The 26,663-nt window shown below is 34.7% G+C and overlaps 1 protein-coding gene across 2 annotated transcripts; it reads left to right on the top strand.

Moving 5' to 3' along the window:
* Positions 1 to 649: 649 nt before the first annotated feature.
* On the top strand, positions 650 to 26,663 carry plekha8 (pleckstrin homology domain containing A8). Of its 2 annotated transcripts, NM_001007374.1 has the most exon segments (13): positions 653 to 778; positions 1,135 to 1,251; positions 2,834 to 2,989; positions 3,739 to 3,869; positions 5,096 to 5,254; positions 5,352 to 5,392; positions 5,480 to 5,583; positions 12,607 to 12,901; positions 17,998 to 18,083; positions 21,401 to 21,459; positions 22,650 to 22,851; positions 23,259 to 23,320; positions 25,931 to 26,663. In NM_001007374.1, coding segments are annotated over 13 exon segments (1,650 nt in total). In that variant the 5' UTR covers positions 653 to 738; the 3' UTR covers positions 26,129 to 26,663.

Raw genomic sequence — 26,663 nt, 5'->3', positions numbered from 1 at the left:
CTAGAACGGTTTATGACCGGATGTATTATTTATAAACCTACCTGAAACTTATTAAAACGTAAATAAACGCAAATTACTATTATTAAAAGCTAATTATTTGCAATAAGTGTAATTTTATTGTTCGTAAAATACAAATTATATATTTAAGTTAGTTTTTAATACTTGAACTTGTGACTTTAATAAATACTCGCACAATAAGTCGCTTTGATTATTAAAAAACTGAAAAATAATAAAAAGCACGTGTGCCACGTTGAAGTAAAACGCTTTTTTGAGACATTCTGTTCAAAAGAACCGACTCACATAATGAAGCGAGCATCAAATCACACTCCCAAATTCCAATGCAAAAAAAATTACACCCCAAAACCAAAACGTTGTTTTCTTATTGGTCCGCTTTCTTTTAAGCCACTCCTTATCTGCTAATAATCGATATTCATTGGACGATGTACACGTAATCTCAGTGGAGCTACGCCCATGGGTTCACTTCGTATCCAATCAGAAGAGCGCTAAGAGAAAATCCCACAGATGTCACAGGCGTGGGCCGATCCTTCTACGATCACATGGATTGGTATTCTCAAACCATCTACGCCAGTCTGTTGCGTAACCTCGTTTCTCTCCAGTCGTGCAGCGTCTTTTACATTCGACTGTCGTAGGTAAGAATTATCTCGAGTTTCTCAAAGCGGCTGTGTTGAGTTCGGTCTTGCCACGACAAAGTAATGAATTGTCAAGAGGGTGTCAACCATGGAGGGAGTTCTCTATAAATGGACCAACTATATTAGTGGTATGTATATTGTTATAGTTAAAAGTATATCACGTAAACGAGGGAAGTCTGTAAAGCAGTTAGCCTGTTTGCTAGCTCCATACATGAAGTTAAGCTATCATCCTCTTTAACTCTCTGTGTCGTTACTTTTTAAAAGCATTGACACGAAGACATCAATAATCTGCTAAAATAATTTGCTGAAAGGTTTGCTTTTGTTCATATCATCAACGTACGTACTGCATTCTGCAGACAATAGCAGTTAAAAAGCTTGACTGGAAAAACAAGTCGAGCCATATAATGTTCATGGATCTAAAATGTCATCAGGTGCGTTGTTATTGTGTCATTTGCTGTGTTAAACGTCATTGCTCCTTTGAAAGGTTGGCAGCCACGTTGGTTCGTTCTTGAGGGAGGGACTCTTTCCTATTATGACTCTCAAGAAGATGCTTGGAAAGGATGCAAAGGGAGCATTAAAATATCTGTGTGTGAAATACAAGGTAAGAAGGCAGAGCCAACCAGCTATTCTTTGTGTTTTTGCTGAAGAGCTCATGAATATATGCTTCTGAGTGCTAACAAGTGGTTGTTTCTTCATCTTTTTAAGTCATAAAAATAAAAGATTTTAATATGACCTACAAATGAGCATGTAGTGCAGTTAAACCATCAGTTGCCATAAGTTAATGTCATTAACATTTGAAAAAAATTTTTTTTTCTATTTGTATATAATTCGTATTAGCCCCCCTGTTTTATTACATAATTAGAATTATTAGTCCCCCAGTTTATTTTTTCCCCAGTTTCTGTTTAAAGATGAGAAGTTTTTTTATCACATTTCTAAACATAATAGTTTATATGTGTGTGTGTGTGTGTGTATGTATATATATATATATATATATATATATATATATATATATATATATATATATATATATATATATATATATACATTTATATATATATATATACATATATACATTTATATATATATAAAAAAACTCAAAGGGGGTTTAATAATTCTGACTTCAAATATATATATATATATATATATATATATATATATATATATATATATATATATATATATATATATATATATAGTGTGTGTGTGTAATATATTTTGTAAATATAAACTTATTTTGGAAGCTTTCATACACAGTGGCAATTCAGAGTGCTTTACATAAACAGGAATAACAGAGATAAGTATAAATAAAAGCAAATAACATAAAAACATTAAATCACAATTAATCGTTTAATTATCAGCACTAATTTTAAGTCTTGCTTTCAGAACTCATTCTTATAGTTTTATTGATTCTGTTTTGATTTTATAATTTTACTTTTTGTTGACTAAGTCTATGATTAGTAATAAATTATTTATTATTAGGATTTTTATTAAATTAATTAATTTAAAAATAATGATTGACCCTTGTTAATTATCGAATTTGATTTTGATATTACGTTGTATTTTATAATACATTATTGAAAGTAAAAATTATCGTATAATTTAAAAGTAAAAACAACCTATTTTAATATTTACTGTGTAAAAATAATACTTTGAAACTTTTTCATGATACAAGTGGAAACATCATAAACATTAATCACATTAGAAAATGTGTTGGAATTATTTAATAAAAATAAAGTAAACATTAATTAATTTTATTGTACTTCATTTATAACCAGTAATTTCATCAAATTATGCAAAACAATAACTGTTATTGAGATTTTATTTAGGATAAATAAAAAAAAATGCTTGATAATGTACTTAGCCTTATAAAGATAAATTGAACGTTGATTCTTTTCTTAAAAAAAAAAAAAAAAAAAAGTATTTTTCACTGGCTTTATGTCCAAAATGTAGCACTATTAAACATGATACTTCACTGGAGACTAAGGCACTTGCCACAATTATTGCTTTAGATAATAAAACAAGGTTATTCTTGTTTCTTCACTGTTGACCATAGTATTTATCTAGTAAAATAAATGATTGAGAATGTGAGGAAATGTATTTTGTAAGTTACAAAAACACCACAGTACTGCATTAAGCCCCACTTTGCTTATTGGTGGTCGTTGTACTCCTTCTATCCACTGCAGTTCACCCATCAGATTTCACGAGGGTTGATCTGATCATTCCAGGAGAACAATACTTTTATCTCAGGGCAATTAATGCAGCAGAGAGGCAGAAATGGCTTGTGGCATTAGGGACTGCGAAAGCCTGTCTCACAGACAACCGAACCAAGAGAGAGAAGGGTGAGTGTTGTATTTCTGCTGTCATAGACAGGATATTCTCTGCAGATCATCTGTCGAAATGGGATAATGTAATATATGCCCACCAGGGCTTTATTTGATCAAAAAAGTAGAAACAATATTTCAGTACTCTTTAATAAAATGAAAGTTTTATATTACTGAAGTATACAGTGTCATAGTATACTGTTTAAATCATAATATCATAACAGAATTGATGTTCATGAAACATTATTATTGTTATTATTTTTTATTATTATTAATTTAAATTTTATTATTGTTGTTGTTGTTGTTATTATTAATTTTATTATAATTATTATATGTTTGTTGTTTCAGGATTCATTCAATAAAACAAAAAGCATTTTTGTGTGATAGAAAAATATAATGTTTTTACAAAAGTGCTCACACTTTTTATCAGTTTAACAGATTTTTGCTGAATAAAATATTGATATCTTTAAAAAGGAAATCTTACTGAGGCCAAACTTTTTAATTGTAGTATGTTTTGTTAAACGTTATACCCATTGAATATTTACTCTTCCACAAAAATGTGCCAAAAATATACTTGGTCTGGCCCCAGCTTCCTGTTTTTGCAGCATTTCATTGCAGGAAACACAATTGTGGCTCATTCACTGGGAATCCACTAAGATTATGTAATGCATCCAGGTTATGACGATTCCTCATTTTGCAGTTCTTCTGATGCATCAGCTCTACAAAGAAAAAAGGAGTGTCAACTGTGTTCTCTTTTATCTTCTCAGAGCTCCAGGAAAACTCGGAGGCTCTGAAAACAAAAATGTCAGAGCTGAGGCTTTACTGTGATCTTCTTCTTCAGCAAGTGAACAAAATACAAGAAAGCCCTCTTGCAGAGACGTCAGCTGGTTCTGGCGAGGTACGAAAGTGTTTTGATCGTCCTTTGCTATACGTACAGCTTTAAAGTGGCTGGGGAAAGAGACATTTATTCCAATTCGATAAATTTACAAGCTTGTCAGACAGGAGAAATATTTATAAGTGTCTGTTTTTATTTATTATCATTAGGGCTGCACGATAGTGCATTATTTCGTTTCCTGCAATATATATCAAGATAAGTGATGCGGTAGCACAGTAGGTAGTGCTGTCGCCTCACAGCAAGAAGGTCGCTGGTTCGAGCCTCAGCTGGGTCAGTTTGTGTTTCTGTGTGGAGTTTGCATAGTTACAGGTGAATTGGGTAGGCTAAATTGTCGTTAGTGTATGAGTGTGTATGTGTATGGATGTTTCCCCAAGATGAGTTTTGGCTGAAAGGGTATCCACTGCATAAAACAGAGGTGTCAAACTCAGTTCCTGGAGGGCACAGTTTAGTTCCAACCCTGCTCCAACACACTTACCTATAGGTTTCAAACAAGCCTGAAGGACTCGATTAGTTTGATCAGGTGTGTTTAATTAGGGTTGGAACTAAACTGTGCAGAGCTGCGGCCCTTTTGGAACTGAGTTTGACACCTGTGGCATAAAACATGTGCTAGATTAGTTGCCGGTTCATTCCACTGTGGTGACCCTGGATTATTAAAGGGACCAAGCCGAAAAGAAAATGAATGAATGAATGAATGAATATATTGAGATATGAATACAATTTCACCAGATAGCTTGAATAGATTTATTTAGAATGATTTGGGATTATTCTGGGTGTAAATCATGTAGAAAATATAATAAACAATTTAAAAGTATAGATAAATAAAGTGGAGCAAAGAAAAAGTTAAGCTACAGTTCTTTGTCTTTTTGGGAAGTCTAACAGTATTCAGTTACAAAAATCTAATAGTCATATGTAAGATAACACTGTGTATTCTTAATTATATAAATAGGTACAATTGGTACAATTTCTTGTGCCTGAATGCACATGCCTTAAAAACAAATGCAGATGCAGACTCTATTATGGTTAAAATCCACAAATATCATGTTTGCGGATTATAGCCCTTGCTCAAATATAATACCAGCATATAAACTCATTTTTGCACATTGCGATATATATTGTGCAGCCCTAATTATCATTCTAATTGTCATAAAACTGAGGGTCAGAAATCTACTCTAAATTACACTGACATCATGCGAGTCTCTGAGATGTGTTTGGGTACATGTGAGTTTCAGGGAGGGGACGAGACTGGAAATCTAGTGAAGTCCACATGCACCACCTTCTTGAAGACTCTGGAGGAGTGTATGCACATTGCTAGTCGGACCTTCAATCCAGACCTTCTCAGTCGAACCCCTCCAGGCTCTCCTTCTGTAGCTACCATCAAACCTCAGAAAGTATATTAAAAATGCAATCACCAAATGAAAAATAAAAACGTTTGTAGATCCTAATTTGTTGCGAGAACTTAATATTGAATTTTTTATTTTTCCATAGATCAAATCTAACGATCCCAAAAATCTGCATCCAGGAGAAACGTGAGTTTATTAGTGATATTCAACTTTTTTTGTCAGTTTTGCTTTGTTTTGTTTTACTTTAAATTGTTTGAAATATGTGTTACGCAGACGAAAAGACTTGATAAACACCTCAGGAACATCAGCACATGAGAGTGGACCAGATAATGAACCACCTCCATCTCCTCAAGAAAACATATCGACTGCTCATACAGGTATGGCAAACATCATTTAAGGGGTCCTGAGGTTTCACCTTAAAGTACATCAAATATCATTTAAATACCATAGTAAATAGTGTGGTTGTACAACACAATGATTCTCTAGAACAATGGTTCTCAAACTTTTTTCATAAAGTTCCTCCTCAAAAAATTGTCTCTCCAAGTACCACCATAAATACCAGTATCGAAATACAGTAGCGTAGTAGGCCTAATTAAGTACAGTTCAAAATTGAGGCAGATTAATTTCTTTTATTTATAATATTTATTATTGTCAGTCACCTTAAACATAAATAATTTGAACAGTACCACTGCTGAGCTTAAATAAAATATCAAGGTTTTAAGTAAAATTTGCTTTTAAAAGTTAGTTAAACATGGTAGGCTACTCTTCTTAAAGAAGTAAAAAGAAAACTGCAATACTTAAATGTATTAACATATAGCCTATTCATCAAAACCTGGAAATGTTGCTTGGACCTCATAAATACAGGCTATATGTCAGATTCATATATAAATAATTTTTGATTAATTTAGAAATATAAGTTGCATGTGCATATGACATATTTGTGTATTTTTGACATCTAAACATTACCCTTTATTTTAAAAAGATGATTTGGAATAACTTATTTGAAATATCCGTTTACTGCGTGTCATTTACAGTATGTGTGTCAGAAAAGTAACTGAATTAACGCATAAATACTGTGCTTTAGCAATTAATACATGATTTATCCATTCAAATGTGTGGCATTTGCATGATTTGAGATCACATCTTAGTGAACAGTGGAGTTTGCGTTAACCTCACACGGAGAGTAACTTCAATTATATTCTAGCTCCAAGCTTCAAACAATACAAAGTTGCCTGAGTGTATCTTCTGTGTCCCGCACCATTTGAATCACATCCAAATTAATTACCCTAAATCTGAATTAACAAACTCAATCGAAAACCATGCTGCTTTACAAAACAAATAACTTGATATCTCGAAAACATGCATTCTTTTACACACATTTTTAAAAATATTTGTAATGATTGTGTAACATGGGGAAATTCTCGAGTTTGCAGTAACTTAAATGCCAATAAAACAACACTGGTCTGCAAAAACGCTTCTCTCGCATGTGTGTATTTGCTCCGCAAGCAATCTGCGCAGAGCGGATTGATTTTTTGCATCTGATGATGCGATGCACTAAAGTAAACATTCTAAGCACACCAGTGTAATCATTTGCTTCAAGGAACAGCAAATGTTGATCACATCTGTGTTCTCGTACACATCAAAGGGTTAAAAATGTGTTCATTATATTTCTTTCATAATTCAGCTATTCCTCCACGTACTACTAGAAGGAAGCCCGTGTACCACAGGTACGACAGTTTGAGAACCACTGCTCTAGAACAATGGTCTCAAACTCAATTCCCAGAGGGCCACAGCTCTGCACAGTTTAGCTCCAACCAGCTCCAACTCACACCTGCTTAATAATTTGTATTGGTCTTGAACACCTTGATTAGTTGGATCAGGTTTGTTTAATTGGAGTTAGAGCTAAAGTGTGCAGAGCTGCGGCCCTCCAGGAATCCAGTTTGAGAACTATGCTTTGCATCAGGGATTTTCAAACTCAGTCCTGGAGGGCCAGTGTCCTGCAAAGTTTAGTTCCAATCCCAATCAGATATACCCAGGCTAGTTAATAAAGCTCTTACTTAAATCTTTCTAGAAACGGTATAAAATACAACCTGAAATCTCAAACTGAATTTTAAGACATTAAAGTGATCTCAAGTGACATTTTAAGACAAAATCAAGGGATTTTTACCAGATGTCGTATTGAACATACAAGATTAACCTATGTTTTGTTTGCTTAAAGCTGAAGACACCACTCAAAGTTTGTATTCCACATGTGTTATCACTGTAAAACACATTTTACTGGGTTGTCCTGCTTTTAATGGTTAGAGAAGACTTTATATGAAATGAACTCTCTTAAGGATATTTTTACCAAAGTGAATTAAAAAAAAAATTATCATGCATGAGCACTAAAATGTATGTATTCATTTGTTTGTTGGTTTTTAATATTATATTTATTATTGAAGTGTTCTAGCCATGAAACAGCCTTGGTTGATGACATGACGTTAAATAAAAATGCATCACATTATTAGGTTTTCTAGAAAATCTACTGTTGCACAAAAAGGAGGGAAAAATCTGACAAATAAGTTATGTTGAAAGAGCTGCAGAAAAAATAAGACTTTAATCATAAATTGATAATGTAATAAAGTTGTTAGTGTGAAAGATTGTGTTGCTGGGTGTAGTAACAAACTTGTTTTTTTTTTATTATTCTTTATTGTTTACTTAAGCAGTTTAAAGTCTAATGGACATGGGCAGGTTTGTCTTTATTTCGATAGCACTTTTTACAATGTAGATTTGTTAAAGCAGCTTAACATAGATGAAGTTCTAGTAAACTGAAACTTCTTTCCAGTTTTCACAGTTGAAGTTCAGTTCAGTGTAATGTAATTGTCACTGCTGAAACACTAAATACTGAAGAACAATTCCAACAACGTGCCGCTCTAGTCCCAAATCATACAAACCATTAGCGAGGAACAAATTTCACCAGTTGACAAAAGTGAAGATAAAAAACAGGCTCAGCTGGACATAACCAGTTCTTCTCTGGCCAAACATGTTGTGCAGAGCTGCAGTCTAAGTGACGGGGGTTTGCGAACGATGGATACTGTATTTGTCAAGGAAAAGCTGCAGGTCTGAGTAGGTCACCATCGGGTGTTCAGGCTAGCCCACGGGATCAATGCAGAGAAAGAGATGAATTGTTGTGGTCAGCGCCATCTCATGTGCAGGCATGATTTTGCATTATGTGATTGATCTGTTTGTCTTGGGTATGAAAGCAGTTTATTGGTGATTCACCTCAGTTTCTTGCGGTTTTCTCATGCGGTTATGTCAAAATCAAAACTTCATAACATTCAAGTTCACTTGCCACTGTTGGTTATATCTTGATAATGTAAGCATTATACAAAGAACTTTATTAATATCAGTGACACGTCTCTTGGACAAAGTGATGACGCAACGCAACTCAAACAGCCCAATCAACCCTCTGCCCATGTGGAATCCTTTGAGTGGGAATTATTTTAAATTCCAGATAATGTGTACTTTTCTAGAAGAAACTTCAGGATGAAATTTTAGGTGTTTGAGGGTGTTCAATCAGAAACGATGCTTACCGATTGACTGCTTGAAGTTCTTTCATGTTCAAACTATAAAAGTGTACATTCATTCATTCATTTTCTTTTTGGCTTAGTCCCTTTATTAATCAGGGGTCGCCACAGAGGAATGAACCACCAACTTATCCAGCATATGTTTTAATGCGCATGCCCTTCCAGCTGCAACCAAACACTGAGAAACACCCATACACTCTTGCATTCACACATATACACTACTGCCAATTTAGCTTATTCAATTCACCTATACCGCATGTCTTTGAACTGTGGGGTAACCCGGATCACCCGGAGGGAACACATGAGAACATGGGGAGAACATGCAAACTCCACACAGAAATGCCAACTGACCCAGCCTGGGCTTGAACAAGCGACCTTCTAGCTGTGAGGCGATCGTGCTAACCACTGCACCACTATGACGCCCACAAAAGTGCCCACTAAAGAAAAATATTTAAAATAGTTTAGCAGGTTTTTTTTTTCTCACCTTCAAATTAACAAGGTGCTTCAGATTAACAAGGTGAAGTATCAAGTGTGGAAAGAGGGAAGGAATTGCATAAAAAAGGTGTAAAAAATATTCATTAAAACGGCTAATCTGCGTGCACACACACACACACACACACACACACACACACACACACACACACACACACACCTTGAGATACAGAGAGCAGCAGATACAGCAGTTCTGAGAGCACTTATCACCATTAGAATCTCCAAAATCACACAGTGGTCCTACAGATGACACAAGGAGGGGTATTGCACAAAAACAAGATAAGGGATTAGACTGGGTTTTAGCTGATTCATAGCCCTGGCTCACTTGCTTGCAAGCAGGCTAAGTTAAGATCAATTCATTCGTTCATTTATTTTCTTTTCGGCTTAGTCCCTTTATTAATCCGGGGTCGCCACAGCAGAATGAGCTGCCAAATTGCATTACTATGGATAATTATTTATCCATGTTTTATTTATTGCACATTTATTGTTATTAAACAGACTCTTTCTCACGAATAAATGGGGAGAAATGGACAGAATCTGTTAATCAGTTATAGAGCTCATATTACTGTTTTTAGCAATATGAAACTCCTTTACAGTTGAAGTCAAAAATATTAGCTCACTCATAAATAGTTTTTTCCTTTTTTGTTTTTCAAATATTTCCCAAAGGATTGGGCAAGGAATTTTTCACAGCATTTATTATAATATTTTTTCTTGTGGAGAAAGTCTTATTTGTTTTATTTCAGCTGGAATAAAAGCAGTTTCAAGGTCAATAATATTAACCCCCTTAAAAGTTGCTGTATTTAAGTTTTTGACTCTTCTAAAGCATAAAAATACCACAATGTATGTGTTTGCAGATATTTAAGAAACATGCCCAGTGAACATTGTTGTTTATCTTAAAAACAATGCTGAAGTCAGATATTATGCTTTTGTTTTCCGTGCCAGAACGCTGTCTTTGTTTTGGGTTTTTTAACCCGCCCAGTGCCAGTTTAGCCAAGTATATTTCTGCACTCTGGGTTGCCTTGGTGGAAAACCTCATATTTCTTCCATTGAGTCAGAAAGGCTCTCAAAGCATGTGCCTGTGACTGAAATGTGACCTCCAGTGCAGACTCTCAAATGAGATGCTGATTCAGAGTTTCATATGAGGTTATTAATTGGCAAATAATATAAATATTATGAACATAAACATTAGGTGAGCAGGTTGCATTGTAACCCCATGTCCTAACAACACGCTATGTGACGAGATTTGCAGTGGTAAGCAATTTGGCTGTTTGCACAGGATAAAACATTACAGAAATTTAAATAAAGCCGATCAGAAGCACAGAATATGCACAGAATACGCTCCTTAATCTGGCAACCTGCACTTGCGTTTGATTTGATCCAGGAAGGCAATGCCTAGTTCAACCACTGGGTGTAAAAATTTTAAACTGCACCTTTAAAGGTGATTGTCTGTAGACAATTTTTTGCTGTGCTGGTTAAAAGTCTCTATACAGTCAAATAGTAATGGTTAAAGTAAATGATCTACATGTATTTAAATCTATTCTATATTCTGGATAAGGCATAAAACTAAAAATTGTTCATCCATTTTTTTCAGCACTTTTTTTAACTGTCGTACAATGATTTGCTTAATTACCCTTGCTTGCCTAATTAACCTAGTTAAGCCTTAAAATTGCACTTTAAGCTGAATACGAGTATATTAAATAATGTCTAGTAAGATATTATTTACTGTCATCATGGCAAAAATAAAAGAAATCAGTTATTAGAAAATAGTTATTAAAGAGCCCATATTGTACATGAAATAGGGTCATATCTTGGTTGTAAGGGTCTCCAACAACAGTCTAATATGCATGCAAGGTCAAAAAACAAATTATCATTAAAAACGAATTATCCCAGCGACTCCCATATGAATCGTCCAGTGATTAATTTGTTCCCAAACCCCTCCTTAGCGTGAAGCTAATCTGCGCTGATTGGAACGACGACAGTCTGTTGCGATTGGTCGACACTGACTGCCTTCAGTGAGAGACAGAGTGAAATGCCCAGCAGCTAATCAACAATATAAAAGTAGTCACAGAGCATACACGCTTTATAGTGTAAGGCGTGGATTTTAGCTGCCAGTGGGTGAATGTAAATACAGACGATGGACTTGAAAATATCGACGACTAACTATTTTATTGAGCAAAAACTCCAAGAACTGGTGAGGAGATCTCCTAGATTGTCACACTCTGCTCTTTTCACAGACACACACACACACACACACACACATTGCCCTCGCACGCACGCACACACACACACACACACACACACAACCCTCCTCCGGACGACAACGCACGCTTAACACATACACATTATAACCCTCCTCTGGACGACAACGCGCACACACACACACACACACATTACCCTCCTCCACGGAACGAAAACAAAGCAGCACGCGTCACGTTTTTAACGTGGCTTTACACACGATATGAGAATAAAGAGTTAACAAATCACAACTAAATACATTTGCAAGCTACAGTAAACGTGGCAACAACTTTAATCGCTCGTATTTACACTTGAGAAATGGAGGAAGTAACCGATCCATGTCCTGACATGTCCATCAGTTTACTGATCCTTCCTTTAACAAACGGCCAATGAAGTATTCTTTGTAGCATGTAGTTTCCAGCTGCTCAAGGGTTATAATGCTGAGGTTTCATTTTTGGATAGAGACCCAATAATATCCATCTGCAGTGTGACTTCGATCAACCGGCATGTTTGTTTGTGTGTGTTAGAGGGCGGGACCGCAGGTTTCAAATCTCCCGGGTTTGCGTATGCGCGTGAATACCTTGGTTTCGTTATTATGTCATGGCGAAACACCTAATGACTCGTTATCAAGACGACTCGTTTGAAGCACTATGAGTCGACTTTTTTATGGATGAATAAACAGTTTTAAACACTGTACACTTACAGATTTAAGCCTTAGCTGGATATTTCACTTCACTTAGAGCTGTTACACACTCCATGGAAGGGCATTTTCAAAAACCCATAATATGGGCTCTTTAAAACTATATTATAATTCTAAACTAAATTATAATTATGTTTAGAAGCGTGTTGAAACAGTATTATCATTATGTTAAACAGAAATTGGGGGAAAAATGTATAGGGGAGCTAATAATTCAGGAGGGATAATAGTTCATCTTAGTAGACTCTCAGTAGACTTCATCTGCGCACACACACATTTTAAAATTTCAGAAAATGTGTGTGGGGATTTCATTACCCTTAAATTTAGTTGATTGTGAAGTCAGAAGTGAATTTAGATGCAGCAGTTCACAATTCTCTTCACCTGTTTTGTCTATGTCTTGCTCTCTATAGAAAGTGGTTTAATGGAGGACCAAAATGATCTCATTGAGCCTAATAATGGCTCTTCATCAAGCACACAGGACCATGAAGAACCTGTTGAAGAGCAACAGACGGACGGATCGACAGAAGATGCAGACCACAGCCAAGAAGAACAACAGGAAGTCTCCATGAGCCCAACACAGAACAAGCAAGAAGTCCAAGAAGACATCCAGACTGACCTGGAGTTGAATGAAACCCAATCAGAGAACAAACAGGAAGAGGAAGATGAAGATAAGGTGGACACATTCTTCAGTACCATGAGCCACAGGTATGAGGCGCCTCCATTGCTATGATCCTGAGGGAACAACATGAATGTACTTCACACATGTACACTTTTCAGAATGCGATTGTTGGTTTATATAGTAATGTGAATTTTAACTTATGAGCAAACACTTTTTCTTAGAGTTTTGTTTATTGAGTTGTTGCATCATTTCAGTATAAATCTAAACTGAGGGACTAGAAATCTACATGGAGAAGTAACACTTTATTATACGGTTTCAGTAGTTAGTGTTGCTAAATGTTTAACTTAAATAAACAACAAACTGTACTTTTATTACATTGTTCTTATGTTTAGCATTAGTTAATTAAAATACAGTAGTTCATTGTTAGTTCTAATTAACTCATCGTGCATTTACTAATGTTGAACATGGATTTAAACATGAGGTATAATTTATTAATACTACACAAGTATTGTTCATCCTTAGTTCAGGTTAATAAATACATTACTAATGGAACCTTATTGTAAAGTGTGAGCACATTTTTCATGGTTAACTAAGGTGCAACGCTATAAAGTGTGTCTTGTGTTAAAGGACACTTATTTAGATTAGTTGCAAGGTCTATTCAAAGAATCTGTGAAATTCTTCTGGGGAAAAAAATGACTTATTTGATACTTCACAAAAACGATCACTTGTAATTGAAGTGTGTGTGTAATTGTTGCACTTACTCTACCCACAGTGAAATATTATTGATCTTACGAATGTGATTTTGTTTCTTGTGCAAAAATAAGACTCTTTTACTCTGAACACTTTTTGCGTCTCACCTGGTTGGATCTCAATGTAAAAGGCACTTTCCACAAATAGGGTGCACTTTGATACCATGTTCCCCTTTTTTAAACATTAGAAGCCTTCTTGAAAAACTAAACTAAGCATTTGGTAGGGGGAAAACTGTTATCTAGTAGTATAACATAATGCTTTGAAAAGTAGTTTTTAACCAATTAAGTTTTCCACATCACAGGTATTAAGCTCCTAGTAAAATACAATAGTGTTATATAAAATTTTAATGAATCACTGTTAAATTAGGTGTTTTCAAAATCTATTTTTAGTTATTTGGAAATACTAAACAGCCAATCCTGGTACCAAATGCTACCTTTTGTTTTGATAAAAAAAAAAAAAAAAAAAACTCACATTCTTAAACATTTTATTAAGAGAGGAACCATAATCAGCTGCAACCTTCATCAGACACTCCTGTCTTTTAAGGTTCAAGAAACCCTCAAGTACTTGTTTTGAGATTTCAACAGATTTGTGTGCGTTAAGCATCAATTAAGACAATGTTAGCACCTGTTAGCTTTAATTTTGTGGAAAACTGAGAGTAGTAAGAGTAGTACGAGAATTGGAGAATGGCAGATTTTGTCTTTTATTAGTTGAGTTTGTTCACATTTAGACACATCACCGTGCTGCTGTTCACCTAAATCCTTCAGATTTACAGCAGGGCTATTGGTTGAAATAGACAGGGCAAGAGACCTGATGCACTGAGTCTGCATTCAGACTGGGGCATTGAGGGAGAAGTCCTCATTTATAGTGTTTTTATAAACACAATTATCTTTAGAATATTATAAATTGTGGTTGTGTATATGAAATTACAAATAACAAATGTAGCAAGGCAATAAAATACTGTTTATTTCTTTGCATTTTAACTTTGTAAACTACTGTATAAAATCATGGGTCTCCTCACAGTTTGTCTCATTTTGTGAGCTAACTGACAACAGTTGTTCGCTCCCCTTGTTCGCTCCCCTCCTTCTGGCCATTCTCACTCCTGCATCTCCACCCCCATTATGATGCATTTTAAAAAAAATTCTTTGGTAGACTTGAACTGAAAGTGGGGGGTTTCATGGCCCTTTAATTACCAAGTGCGGTTACACTGTTCTTGTTTTACCATAGACTTTCAGTGAGCGCAGTATTAGAAGTCGAGATCGCATTTATGTAATAGCCTACAGCATGTGGATCTCTTTGCTTGCGCACTGATTTCCTCTGCTCGTGCAAAACTTTCTGCACGCCCCCCAAATATAAGCCGCTTCAAGAGCGCGCAGATTTTGTGCGCTGTCAAATAAATGCTGCTGAAGTGCGATTTAGTGCGTTTATGCAACGAGTATGTCTCCAGCATTTATTAAATTTGCTAGGAATATTTATGAATGTCTCCCTAATAAACCTAGAGCAATGTTAATGCGTCCTGAAGTAAAGTGATACGGCTATACCTCGTGTTTGCTGGCCTCACGCATCACGCGCCTGTCAGTCAGCCAGTCAGTCAGCACGTAACCTTAAAGGGTTAAACAAAGAGCGCACAGCACTACAACTGTTACAGAGAAGTTTGCACTGTTATAATTCACTTACTCTTTAATACGTTTTGGTGCGATTATTACCCGCTATTAAAAAAAAAAAAAAACGTTTTGAATGAAAAGCTGTAATGTAGCCGTGGCGGGATGAATTTTGCCGTGGCGCCCAGCCATGGAAGAATGAATGTAGCGGAAACCATGACTTCCATTCATACATATGCTAATGCGACAGATCAGAAATGCTAGTTTCTGCAACAAGTTTTGCAGTTTGCTGCATTTTAACTATTCATTCGGTATTACTAAACAGCTAAACCTTTTAGTAATGCTACCTTTTGTTTTGATTCCAAAAAAAAAAAAAAACATCACATTCTTTAACATTTTCTCAAATGAGGAAACATATTAAGCTGCAACCTTAATCAGACATACCCGTCTTTAATAACCAAGAGCTTGTTCAAATCATACTAAATCTGTGTTCACACTGCACTTTTCTCCCCATAGACTTCCATTCATACGCATGCGAATGTGACAGATTGGAAACGCAAGCTCGTGGAAAGTTCAAGCTTGGTGAACTCTGACCTGCGTAATCACATCACGTGGCTGCATAAAGGCTCGTACACACCGAGGTGCTTTTCGTTTGTGTTTATTGTCAGTGTTTTTCGAGACATTTCTCCAGATTCAAACCCAAGCAATTTTCACCATGCGTCAAGAAGAAGAGTATGCAAAATCACTCATTGATGTTTGATGGCGCTACAAAACTTTTAGCTTCTGACACCCTCTTGTAACAAAAGAAGAAGACCGAAATTTGACAAGCTTGTTGTTAAAGTTACTGGCAATTCGAACAAGCATGGATGGTTCAAGAAACAGCTTCCGCTCTAGCATTGAAGAAATGATTATTGTTCACCAGTGCAACAGGCAGCTCCACATTTATATCGCCTGTGGGCATCTTCTTCATTGTGCACTCGCATTGACAGTTTTGCGTTTGAGCACCTCCAAGTGCTGTTTACTGTAACTTCAGCAGCTCTGTGCACGTGAACAAAAGTGGCAATTTCAAGTGCGGCGCATCAAAACAAAAAACAAGCATAAGTCGTTTCTTCAAAAATTGATGCTTTTACGCCTGACGTTTTGCGTGTTGGTGTGCAAGGTCACATTGCCGTCCTTTATTTAGTCACGAGGCGTTAAACGTCGATGGAAAACATGAACAAAGAGCATCCCGGTGTGAAACGAAGATCAAAATGTGACCTCTCTGTACAGACAGTTTAAATATGGACCAGTCACCCACTTTTTAAAAATGTCTTATCTTGTTTAATCTCACTCCTTTTTGCAGCACCATATGCCAGAATGTTTTTGTAAATGCTTTAGTTAACCTTTAAATAACAAACAAACATTTTCAACTTCCATTGTTAAACATGTATAACATTATATTCAAGCATTATATAATAAACAAATATAACAGAATAATAATAATAATAATGATAATAATAATAACCTAAATAAACCCTAAAATCATAGTAATACAAATGAAAATGCATTCGGGGGGTCAATTCATACAAGAGGGAGCTTTGAGGCACTTTTTGTTTTACCTGTTTTTGTGGATTTAAATAAAATGTTGAAATAATTTTTAAATGCTTTGAAACAGGGAGACACTTCTCTATATGAACAATTCTAATCAAATTTTAACTTAAATGATCATAACCTTTGCATAATCAAACTCTACTGTGACTGTGGCATTCAGTTGTGACAGGTGTTAGTTTGATCAGGGTTGGAGCTATACTCGCAGAAAGATATTTCCAGGAACAGTATTAAATTCCCTTGATATAACTTCATTTACGTTGATTACAATATAATTGATTTTTTTTTTTTTTTTTTTATAATATATTGATTGTAGCAAAACATTTACCTTTAAATAAGGGTTTTATTATTTCCACAATACAGGTTGTGTGGGCAAAATTGAATTTGATCGATTATATCAGAATTTCGATAAATAAATCAAAAGTTAATGCAAAATTCACAAAAATACTATTTACTATGTTCACATAAGCTAGTCCTTAATTTGTTTTCCACCCTATTGAAATCCCTTTTATTAAATTTAGATTTAGATTTACAACATTTGGTGACATAGTTTGCATAAAACTAAAATAATGTAACAAAAATAAAATCTAAATTAAAATGCTATTTAAAAAAGCTCATTTTACATGCATTGTGTACAATATGTATAATACTTTGATAGACTTTCTGAAGGTAACCATGTTTGTGGAAAGTTCCAATACAATTAACTAAATTTCTCACAAAGTCGATGTAAAAGCATGTAAAGCTTTGAAAGGCAAATAGTTCATGGTTAAACATTTATTATGGTATGTTTTCTTTTAATCGCTCGAAATGAAGCCTGGCCTGTGATGATGGTTTGTAGATGTTTCTATTTTCTTTTTGCTTTTTAATTCTTTCATCTTTTTTGTGCAACGATGAGGTCATCAGATAACAACTGCACTTCTCTGTTCTTTCATTTGGCTAAATTGAATTGAACCAGTAATGTGATCAAAATATGATCAAATCAGTGTGTCAGTGTTCAAATATGAAAACCTTTTTCAGTATTATTATACCATTGTGAAGGTGTTAAAAATGTCTCATTTACAAAACCTGTAATTAATTTGAATGTGTGCTGTTAATTAAGGACTGCATGCTCTGTTTGTTTTTCTTCTGCTTTGGCTATGTTTGCTTTTGTATTCAGTGTTTTATTTCCTCAAATAAATGTGTGCTTTGTTGGCGTGTGCACTAACGTATTGTCCTTGTCTGAATGTCTGTGGTTTGTTTTCTTGTAGATTTAGTGATATAATACTGGAGGAGGACAGTGGTATTCCCACACAGGCCTTTTTGGATTCTTGCTATGCTATAGTACCAGTTTTAGGTAGGACACTCTCTATCGGTCTCTCTTTTTCTCTATTTTCTGCCCATTTTGTTCCTTTATCTGTTTCTTCCCTCAAACCCAGCACACTCATTATCTGCTCTCATTGGTGTCATGCTTATTAAAGGTGTATAAATGCTACGGGGAACACTTATTTCTGTCATTCTGTGCATGTGCTGGCTCACCACGTGCCCTTGATTTAATTTTTTTTTGGTTTTTTTGCATTGTGCCTATTATTAGTCACATTAGCACCTAATTTTACATCAGGCATGGTCATGCATGATCTGCTATATGATTGTACTGGGAAAGTTTGGTGAGTATGTGGCCAAGAACGAAAAAAGTCAAATCAGCAATCACAAAGGATATATGCTTTTAATTTCAACTTCAGTTTAGTTTATTTCTAAAGCACATTTAAAAACAACACAAGCTGGCCATAGTAGTTCACAATTAGATACTGTGACATGCTGCACGATTAAAACAAATATAATGCAAAAGACAGATGAACATACTACACCATAGGTGTCAAACTCAATTCCTGGAGCACTGCAGCTATACCCAGTTTTGCTCCAATCCTAATCAAACACAGCTGATCCAACTAATTAAGGTTTCAAGACTACTAGATGCTCGCAGTTTTGAACACCTTGATTAGTTGGATCAGCTGTGTTTGATTAGGGTTGGAGCAAAACTGTGCAGAGCTGCAGCCTTCCAGATATTGAGTTTGACACCTATGTACCATAATGGCCACTAAGTGTAGATATGTGTAATGATTTATTTATATGAGCATTGATTTAAAACAGTCAAAGAGTCACAGAATCTGATGTTAAGAGGAAGTCCAAGAAGGCACGATAACAGTCACCTCTTTTTAGAACAAAGAGGGTCAAAGTCTGGGAAGATCTTAGTGGTTTGAACGAACTGTGTCTTTGTAGTGGTTTGGAGATATATTCTGGTCCCAGACCATGAAGTCCTTTAAAAACCATTAGCAGTACCTTATATTAGGGATCCTCCGATCAGGATTTTTGCACTGATACCGAGAACCAATTTCTTGTCATGGTGATCGGCCTAAGTACCTATTCTGATGCTTTAAGCTTTATAATGCATAAACCACATTTTCCCTTTAAGTATGATAATTAAGTGGAAATCTATCTTTACCTTTGAGAATAAATTAAAGATGTTGCATAGAATTCCTTAAACATGTCTTTTGTAACCATTTAGTGTGGACATGTAATGGTCAGAAGTATTTTAAAAGAAAATAATGGATACAACAAAAAAATTAAGAAAAATCTTTAACAAAGCAATTTGCAAACATTGCAAATGATGAAAGAAAAATTCAACATGTCTCAATGAAGTTCGGAGTGCATATTTGATGCATAAGAAGTTAAAATGCACACCTATAAATCCATTTCTTTTTTACAAAAAGGACATGGGTCCATAAACTACAGTTTATTGCAATAAGTATATTTTGATAGGTTTATTAAATATTCAAGTTAAAACTTACTAGTTTTTTCCCCCTAATATATCCTGCCAGGTTTTAATGAACGTTCAATATTGTTGAAAACATAGAACTTTCAGTTCTGATATGATAAAAGGTTTCAGTTTTTATATGTCCTCTGCTTGCAAACGCGTAAACAAACAATTGGGATTGGTTCATGAGATCGGCCAGATTAGCGAGTACCGATCGAGTCATGCAATGTGATTATCGGCCGATACCGATCTCTGGCCGATCGATTGGAGCATTTCTACCTTTTATTGCACTCTATACTCAATAGGCAACCAGTGTAGAGAAACCAGGGCAGTGTGATATACTAGTGCACTTCCTTGTTGCATCATGTACAGTGAGCTTTTTCGCCAAACCTAGGTACACAGAGTTACAATAGTCAAGTCTGGAAGAACCAAACACATGAAGTTTCCAAATCGTTGAAGCTTAAAAAGTTCTTCATCTAAGCAATGCCAATCAGATGAAATTGCGTATTCATATTGGTTGCAAGGGGCTTGAGTGAATGGCCAGTTTCTCCACTACTTTAGATGCATTAAAAATCCTTACATCTGATTTTGAGGCATTTAACTGCAAAAGAACTAGATGTCATCCAGACCTTTATCTCATCCAGTCACTCCATCAGGGACCAAAAATGACCTAATCATTACAACTTAAAGGAAGATACAAATAGATGTCATCAGTGTAACAATTATTCTCCTAAAGAGGCTATGTGCAGAGTTTCAAAAAAGTGACACTGGTTGCCATTAAAGAGTTAGTACACACATAAAATGAAAACTGTGTTATTAATTACTCAGCTTAAAAACTCATGTCATTCTAATTCTTGGAGACATTTCTTCATCTTCAGGACCCAAATTAAGATATTTTAGATAAAACCCCAGAGCTCCCTCATTCCCTCATTGGTTAATGTATTGATGTAGTTTTTGCACATGTCTACATTTGAATGGGAATTTTGCTTTATTGCTGTTTTTTTATGGGTGGTGGTTGATCATCGGGAAGAAAGCAGTGTGTAGGTAATGTAGATCATTTGACAGCACGTAAACTCGATAGTAATTTTACACAAACTTTGTTGATCATCATAATTTATTAAATGATTTATAAGTGCCAAATAAAAAAAAAAGCCTGCATGTATTTACCTGCATGCCTGCATGTATTTGATCAAACCTACAGTAGTACGTTTAATTCTGCAGGGTTCCCACAGATCATGGAATTTCCGGAATATTTTAATTTATCAAAATGTAATTTTTTTTTTTAATGTGGCGTTTTTTTGTTTTTTTCTCATTTACGTAGTTTCAGACATTTTGCCTATTGCTATGTTTAGGTTTTTTTAGTACCATTTTATTCTTTTTCCACTCATCAACTGGCTGTCACTTACGAGGAAAATGTCATTCCAAACTTAACAGGAAAATATTAATTTCCAGAGCTTCGGCTACAAAATGTCCTTTTCAAAGACTGGGGTATTCTTGTTTTTCTTAGTTTAAATTTAAAATCTGAGCTAAAATATTTATGTGTACATGACTGCTATTAAATTAATAAAAAATATATTCAAGATTAAACTATTTTAATATTATGCAAAGCACAACAGTGTCATGTAAATTCAGCTTTTTAGTCTGTGAAAGTCAGTATCAAAGTCAGGGAATTTATTATATGGCTTGGAGTGGAAACAATTTGTTTGAGTTAAATGTAATGTAATGTCTTTTACTGTCACTTTGAATCACTGAGGCCATTACTGTATTAACTTCTTGTCAGGGAAAAGTATTCTACTGACCCCAAGCCTGTTTAGTCAGAAATAACCATCAAGGTACTTACAAATGCTTTCTCCCCTCAGACAAGCTTGGACCAACTGTCTTTGCTCCAGTTAAAATAGATTTTGTTGGAAACATTAAGGTAAGTGTCATACATACTTCATTGGTTTAAAATTTTTAATTACATGAACAGTGAATTCAAACTGGGTTATTGTGTATGCCATTAACATTAGAGGTGAAAATGCAATGATACATTAGATCTGATGATTTATTTCAGTGCGTCCTGTACATTCATAATGGCACGTAATGATTTTTTTAAAGTCTAATAATTTCCTCCTTTTGTAATAAAAATTCTACATTTTGCAAACAGATGTGCAAAAGTCTTTGACCACCATTAGATTTGTGGTTTCAGCTGTGGTTTATGACCATTTGTAATCTCTCTGTCTCTACATGAACAGTAAAATCAGATGAAAATATTATAGAGATGTTTAATATTATATAATAAACGATTAAATGACTTGGTAAAGTACTGACCCAAGCCTAAAATACATAAAAAGCACAGTATAAGCGTATTATTTGTGCCAATGAGATTCACACTACATACTGACTTTAACAGAAGAATCAATTTTGTCCAGATTTTATTTTTGAGTATATTTCCTTTCAGTCTGCGTCTTAATAAAGATACCAAAACAAATCTTAAACCTTTACTTACCGTACTATGCAATGTAACCAAATCAGTCTAAATCAGAATAATTTTGGCAAGAGCAAATTTTTAGTATGTGTGTTAGAGCAGCATTAGTGAAGCACTTTTATTTATATTTTTTTACTTGGTGACCCTTTAAACTAATGGTCCATTAGTTAATGCGTTTACTAACATGAACAAGCTATTAGTTATACATTTATAATGGTATTTATTAATCTTTTTTATCATTAGGTAATGTTATTTAAATTAAAGATATTTAATTAAAGATATTTAATGTGCTTATATTAACTCTCAGTGCATTAACTAATGTTAACAAGCACAACTTGGTATTTTAATAATGTGTTAATGTTGAACAAAAGATTAATAAATCAATTAATGTTGAACAATGATTAATAAATTCTTTACAAGACTATTGATAGTTAGGTAATGTTAGAAAATAAATTAACTAATGGACTATTCATTTTAAGTGTTACCTTTTTAATTTTATTTTATTATTATTTTTTTATATTTTATACAAATAGGTTAAAATGCTAGAACACTTTACCAATAGACTGTACTTGTTTTTCGGAACCACAAGAGGGCATAATAACCTGACCTGAGAGATAATCTTTTTTGATTTGCTCCATCAGAAAATTCAGCAGAAGGTGGTGTCAGATCCGGAGAGTTTCCCCACCTTACAGAGCATTGTGCTGCATGAGGTGAAAACGGAAGTGGCGCAGGTGCGAAACTCGGCCACAGAGGCGCTCCTGTGGCTCAAACGTGGACTCAAGTTTCTCAAAGAATTCCTCTCTGAAATCAACACAGGGGTCAAGGACGTCCAAGGAGCTCTTTGTAAGTCACATGATCAAATGTAAAAATGATTTGTGATGTGAAAAGAATGTGTTTCAGAATTCACAAGCCACTTCATTCACCTACAGGAGCTTACTTTTATAAGCCTTAAAGTGGTTGATGTGGGAAATTTATAAATGATTTGATGCAAGTAAAAAATATATAAGCTGAAAAATTTTAAGTTTAGTCTATCTTTACAGTTATACTAAACATTTATGTTAATTCAATGAAGAGACCACATTTGGTCAAGTCAATTAATCGAGTTGTTGATTTTCCACTACTCACTGATGGAACTAAGGGAATCACTTTCCTCAAATCATTTGAGTAGTCTCAACTTATCAGGGTGTACAGTGTATGCTGTAATCAGTGATTGTTGATTTCTCCTTTTGATTATTATTTTTTTCTTTCAGATAATGCATATGGAAAAACACTACGGCAGTATCATGGATGGGTTGTTCGAGGTGTTTTTGCAGTAAGAATTGCTCTTTCAATTTCAAAGTAAATGTTTTGTCTGAAAACAGACCTAACCTTTTTTTTTCTGTGATGCTGTTTTTTTATTTATTTTATTTTTATTTTTTCATATACAACAATGGGCTGTTAATATTTAAAATGACAATATAGAATATATCTCCAAGAAAATAATGTCTTCTTTAGTGAATCCATATTTTTTATAGGAAAAATTATCTTTAAAACTAAACATCTGGTTAGCATTGTCCATCATCAATATTTTTATTTGAGGTGCATTATGTAGTGCATTAGGGCCAACAGCTGAATCAGGCTACAGTACGTTTTGTCTGTCTCTTTAATGCACCTATTGGTGCTAATGCACCAAAAAAGCATTATAAAAGAAAGAGAAAATAATGATGGAGTGCAATCAGCAGAATGGTTTATAAAGGTTTAAAAAAAAATGTGGTGACCATTTAAGGAATCGCTCGTATCCTTTGGTATTGCACAAACTGCAGCAGTTCTGGGATGATATCTACAAGGTCTCAGAGATATATATTTTTATTGATGTTCCCTTTGATCCAACTGTGGCAGTCCTAGGTATGGTGCCTGAGAGCAGGGGGCATTATTTCAAACATTGCTTTCTGCACCATTAAAATGGATTATTTCTAACTGGCTCAGATCAGACCCACAAGTATGAGCTATAGATAAAAAATAAATACAAATTAGAGAAATTTACTAAATGGAAAGAATAACCTATTGCCTTAGCCTCCAGATAAATATATTTAAATCAAGATGAAACCCAATTCTAAGAATTATACTTGACTACTTTTAAACATACAACGTAGATTTAGTAAACAGCTACATTATGTACATGACAGTCATCTCCGACACCCCCACACTCACGTTTTATCTTTTAACTTCAATACAATATATATATATATATATATATATATATATATATATATATATATATATATATATATATATATATATATATATATATATATTGTTTTAAAATAACACTGTGCAAATGTCTTTCTGTTCTTTTTTTCTCTCTTTTTTTCTTTCCCCAATATTTCCAGTATCCATCTGTTTTCTTATCGACTATTTCTGATAAACACTTTCTACTTGCTACTTTGTAATAAAATATTTTTTAAAGAGTTAAACACACACACACACACACACACACACACACACACACACACACACACACACACACACACACACACACACACACACACACACAGATTCATCAAAGAATACATTTATTCACTTACCATAGCTATGTGAGACACTTTTCATTATGGATTGAAATAAAAATCAGCCAACCGTTGCTAGTGCTAGAGAAGCTCAAGATCATTTAAAAATAAATAATTAGTTTAGGTAAAGTAACTTTTTACATACCAGCAAAATTGTGATAAATGTGATAAAGATTTTTACAGACTTTATATCAAATAAGAAGGTAACATTGAGTAATTGCATATAAAAAATCCTGCCGTTTTTTTTTTTGTTTTGTTTTTTTGGCACAGAAAATAGTTTCAAATAAAGCAGCATCAGAGTAACACTGCAGTGTTTTGCTCCCTAATTAAAGGCATATTTCACCCAAATATTAAATCTCTGAAGAGAGTCATCAAGAATGCTGGATAATGGGACCCACTGACGTCCATGGTAACCAGCATTTTTTTATGATATCTGCTTTTGTGTTCAACAGAATAAAGAAAGTCATAAAGGTTTAAAACCAGATGGAGTAAATGATTGGGTCATTTGAGTGAACTTTCCCTTTAGTCTGTTTTTTTAAAAAAAATATGTTTAGTGAGCCAGTGATTCAGTGATGCATTCATAAAGATGCTTTGTTTCTAAATAAGTCACCCATTTTAAATGAACAATTCAGTGACTTGCTCAATAAGACTGGTACTTGTTGTCACCTACTGACAATTGTAGTGCCATATTTTATTTATTCATCATAGCTGTAAAACAGCCAGGGTATTAACACAAAAGTTGCTATTATATGGTATGGTTTATCTTAGCTTGATTCAGTTTTCATTTCCCCCTCAAGTTAGTATAGCTTAAAGTGGGTGGGGTTATTACTATGGTAGCTCTGCCTCCACTGCTGTGAAATCATTTTGCTGAATCTGCTCCTTGGCTACCAATGAAAAGATGGTCAGGACCTCTTCTACTGACCACAATGCTTTCATTTCAAATATCTTTTGCTAGTGGTGGATAAAAAATAATTTAATCATGCGGACCAACAAATCTGATTATTTAAATAGAGCAGATTTTGCGTATCGTAGATCAAATTTAATAGTGCCAGTAGTGATGATCCTTTCAAACTAATCAGTGATCAGCAGTGTCTATACATCATGTTTTGGTCTCTGTATGGTCACTTAGAACCTCTAAAAAATACTAGCTAGAAGAACACAGTGGAAAAGCTCCAAAAAGTGAGGCGTACAAACTGAACTTCACCATACCTTGCCGTAGAAAAGAAACTAGTATTATTTTACTCTCGGTAAAATAATATTTAATTATCGTTATCTAAACAAAACTATCAGGGTGTTATAATTATTATTATTTTCAAATTGTGCACCTCTTGACAGCATCGTGACTCAGTTTGTGTGTTTGTTTTGGTGTATGTTAGTTGGCTCTAAGAGCTGCGCCTTCCTACGAGGGCTTCATGGCCGCCCTGGTTTCTTATGAAGGCGATGAGCTGAAGGAAGGCTTTAGGACCGGCATGCATCGAGACCTGGACATCTACCTGCCAGCTATGGAGAACCAGCTCTCCATCCTGGACACTCTCTATGAAGAATACGGCTTGGAATCAGATGAGATTGTGTGACCAATACCAAACCCACAGTGGTAAAAATCCTGCTTCTGATGGAGCTCAGCGGTTTCAGGAGTTTAATCTCTCTGGTGTAACCGAAAAAATGAAGTTAGTGTTAAAGGCCATGAGGTTTCTGTAAGGGATGTCCAGTTGGATTGTGTCCGAAAACATGGCATCAGTAACAGTCATTCCTGCAGAATTTGAGTAGCCACATCAAACAAATAATAATAGATGGAGCGCTTTGATTCCAAGTGTTTTCAGGGAGCAGCAGTTTTTTTTTCTTCTTTTCTAGAAACCTTCAAATGTTTTGTTGACACTGGTTGTAGGTCTTTTCTTAAGCGTGTATGCGTCAGAAGTCCAAATGGCAGATATGGTAAAGATTTTGTTTAGCTGGCAGTGAAGGTGTTAGTCGCAGTTTCTTTATTCACAGTAAAAGTGCAAGAGTGCTTCATATTACGTTTCTTTAGATGTTCACGTTTCATTCATTTTAGGCCAGCACAAAATGGAGGCATGCAGAGGCTTTTGGGAATCACAAAACAAGTGATTCATA

The sequence above is a fragment of the Danio rerio genome, chromosome 16 (assembly GCF_052040795.2).
Source record: "Danio rerio strain M-AB ecotype USA chromosome 16, GRCz13ab, whole genome shotgun sequence".
NCBI classification, from domain to species: Eukaryota; Metazoa; Chordata; class Actinopteri; order Cypriniformes; family Danionidae; genus Danio; species Danio rerio.
Note: the sequence above shows the minus strand (reverse complement) of the source record. Positions and strands in the feature narration are given on the sequence as shown.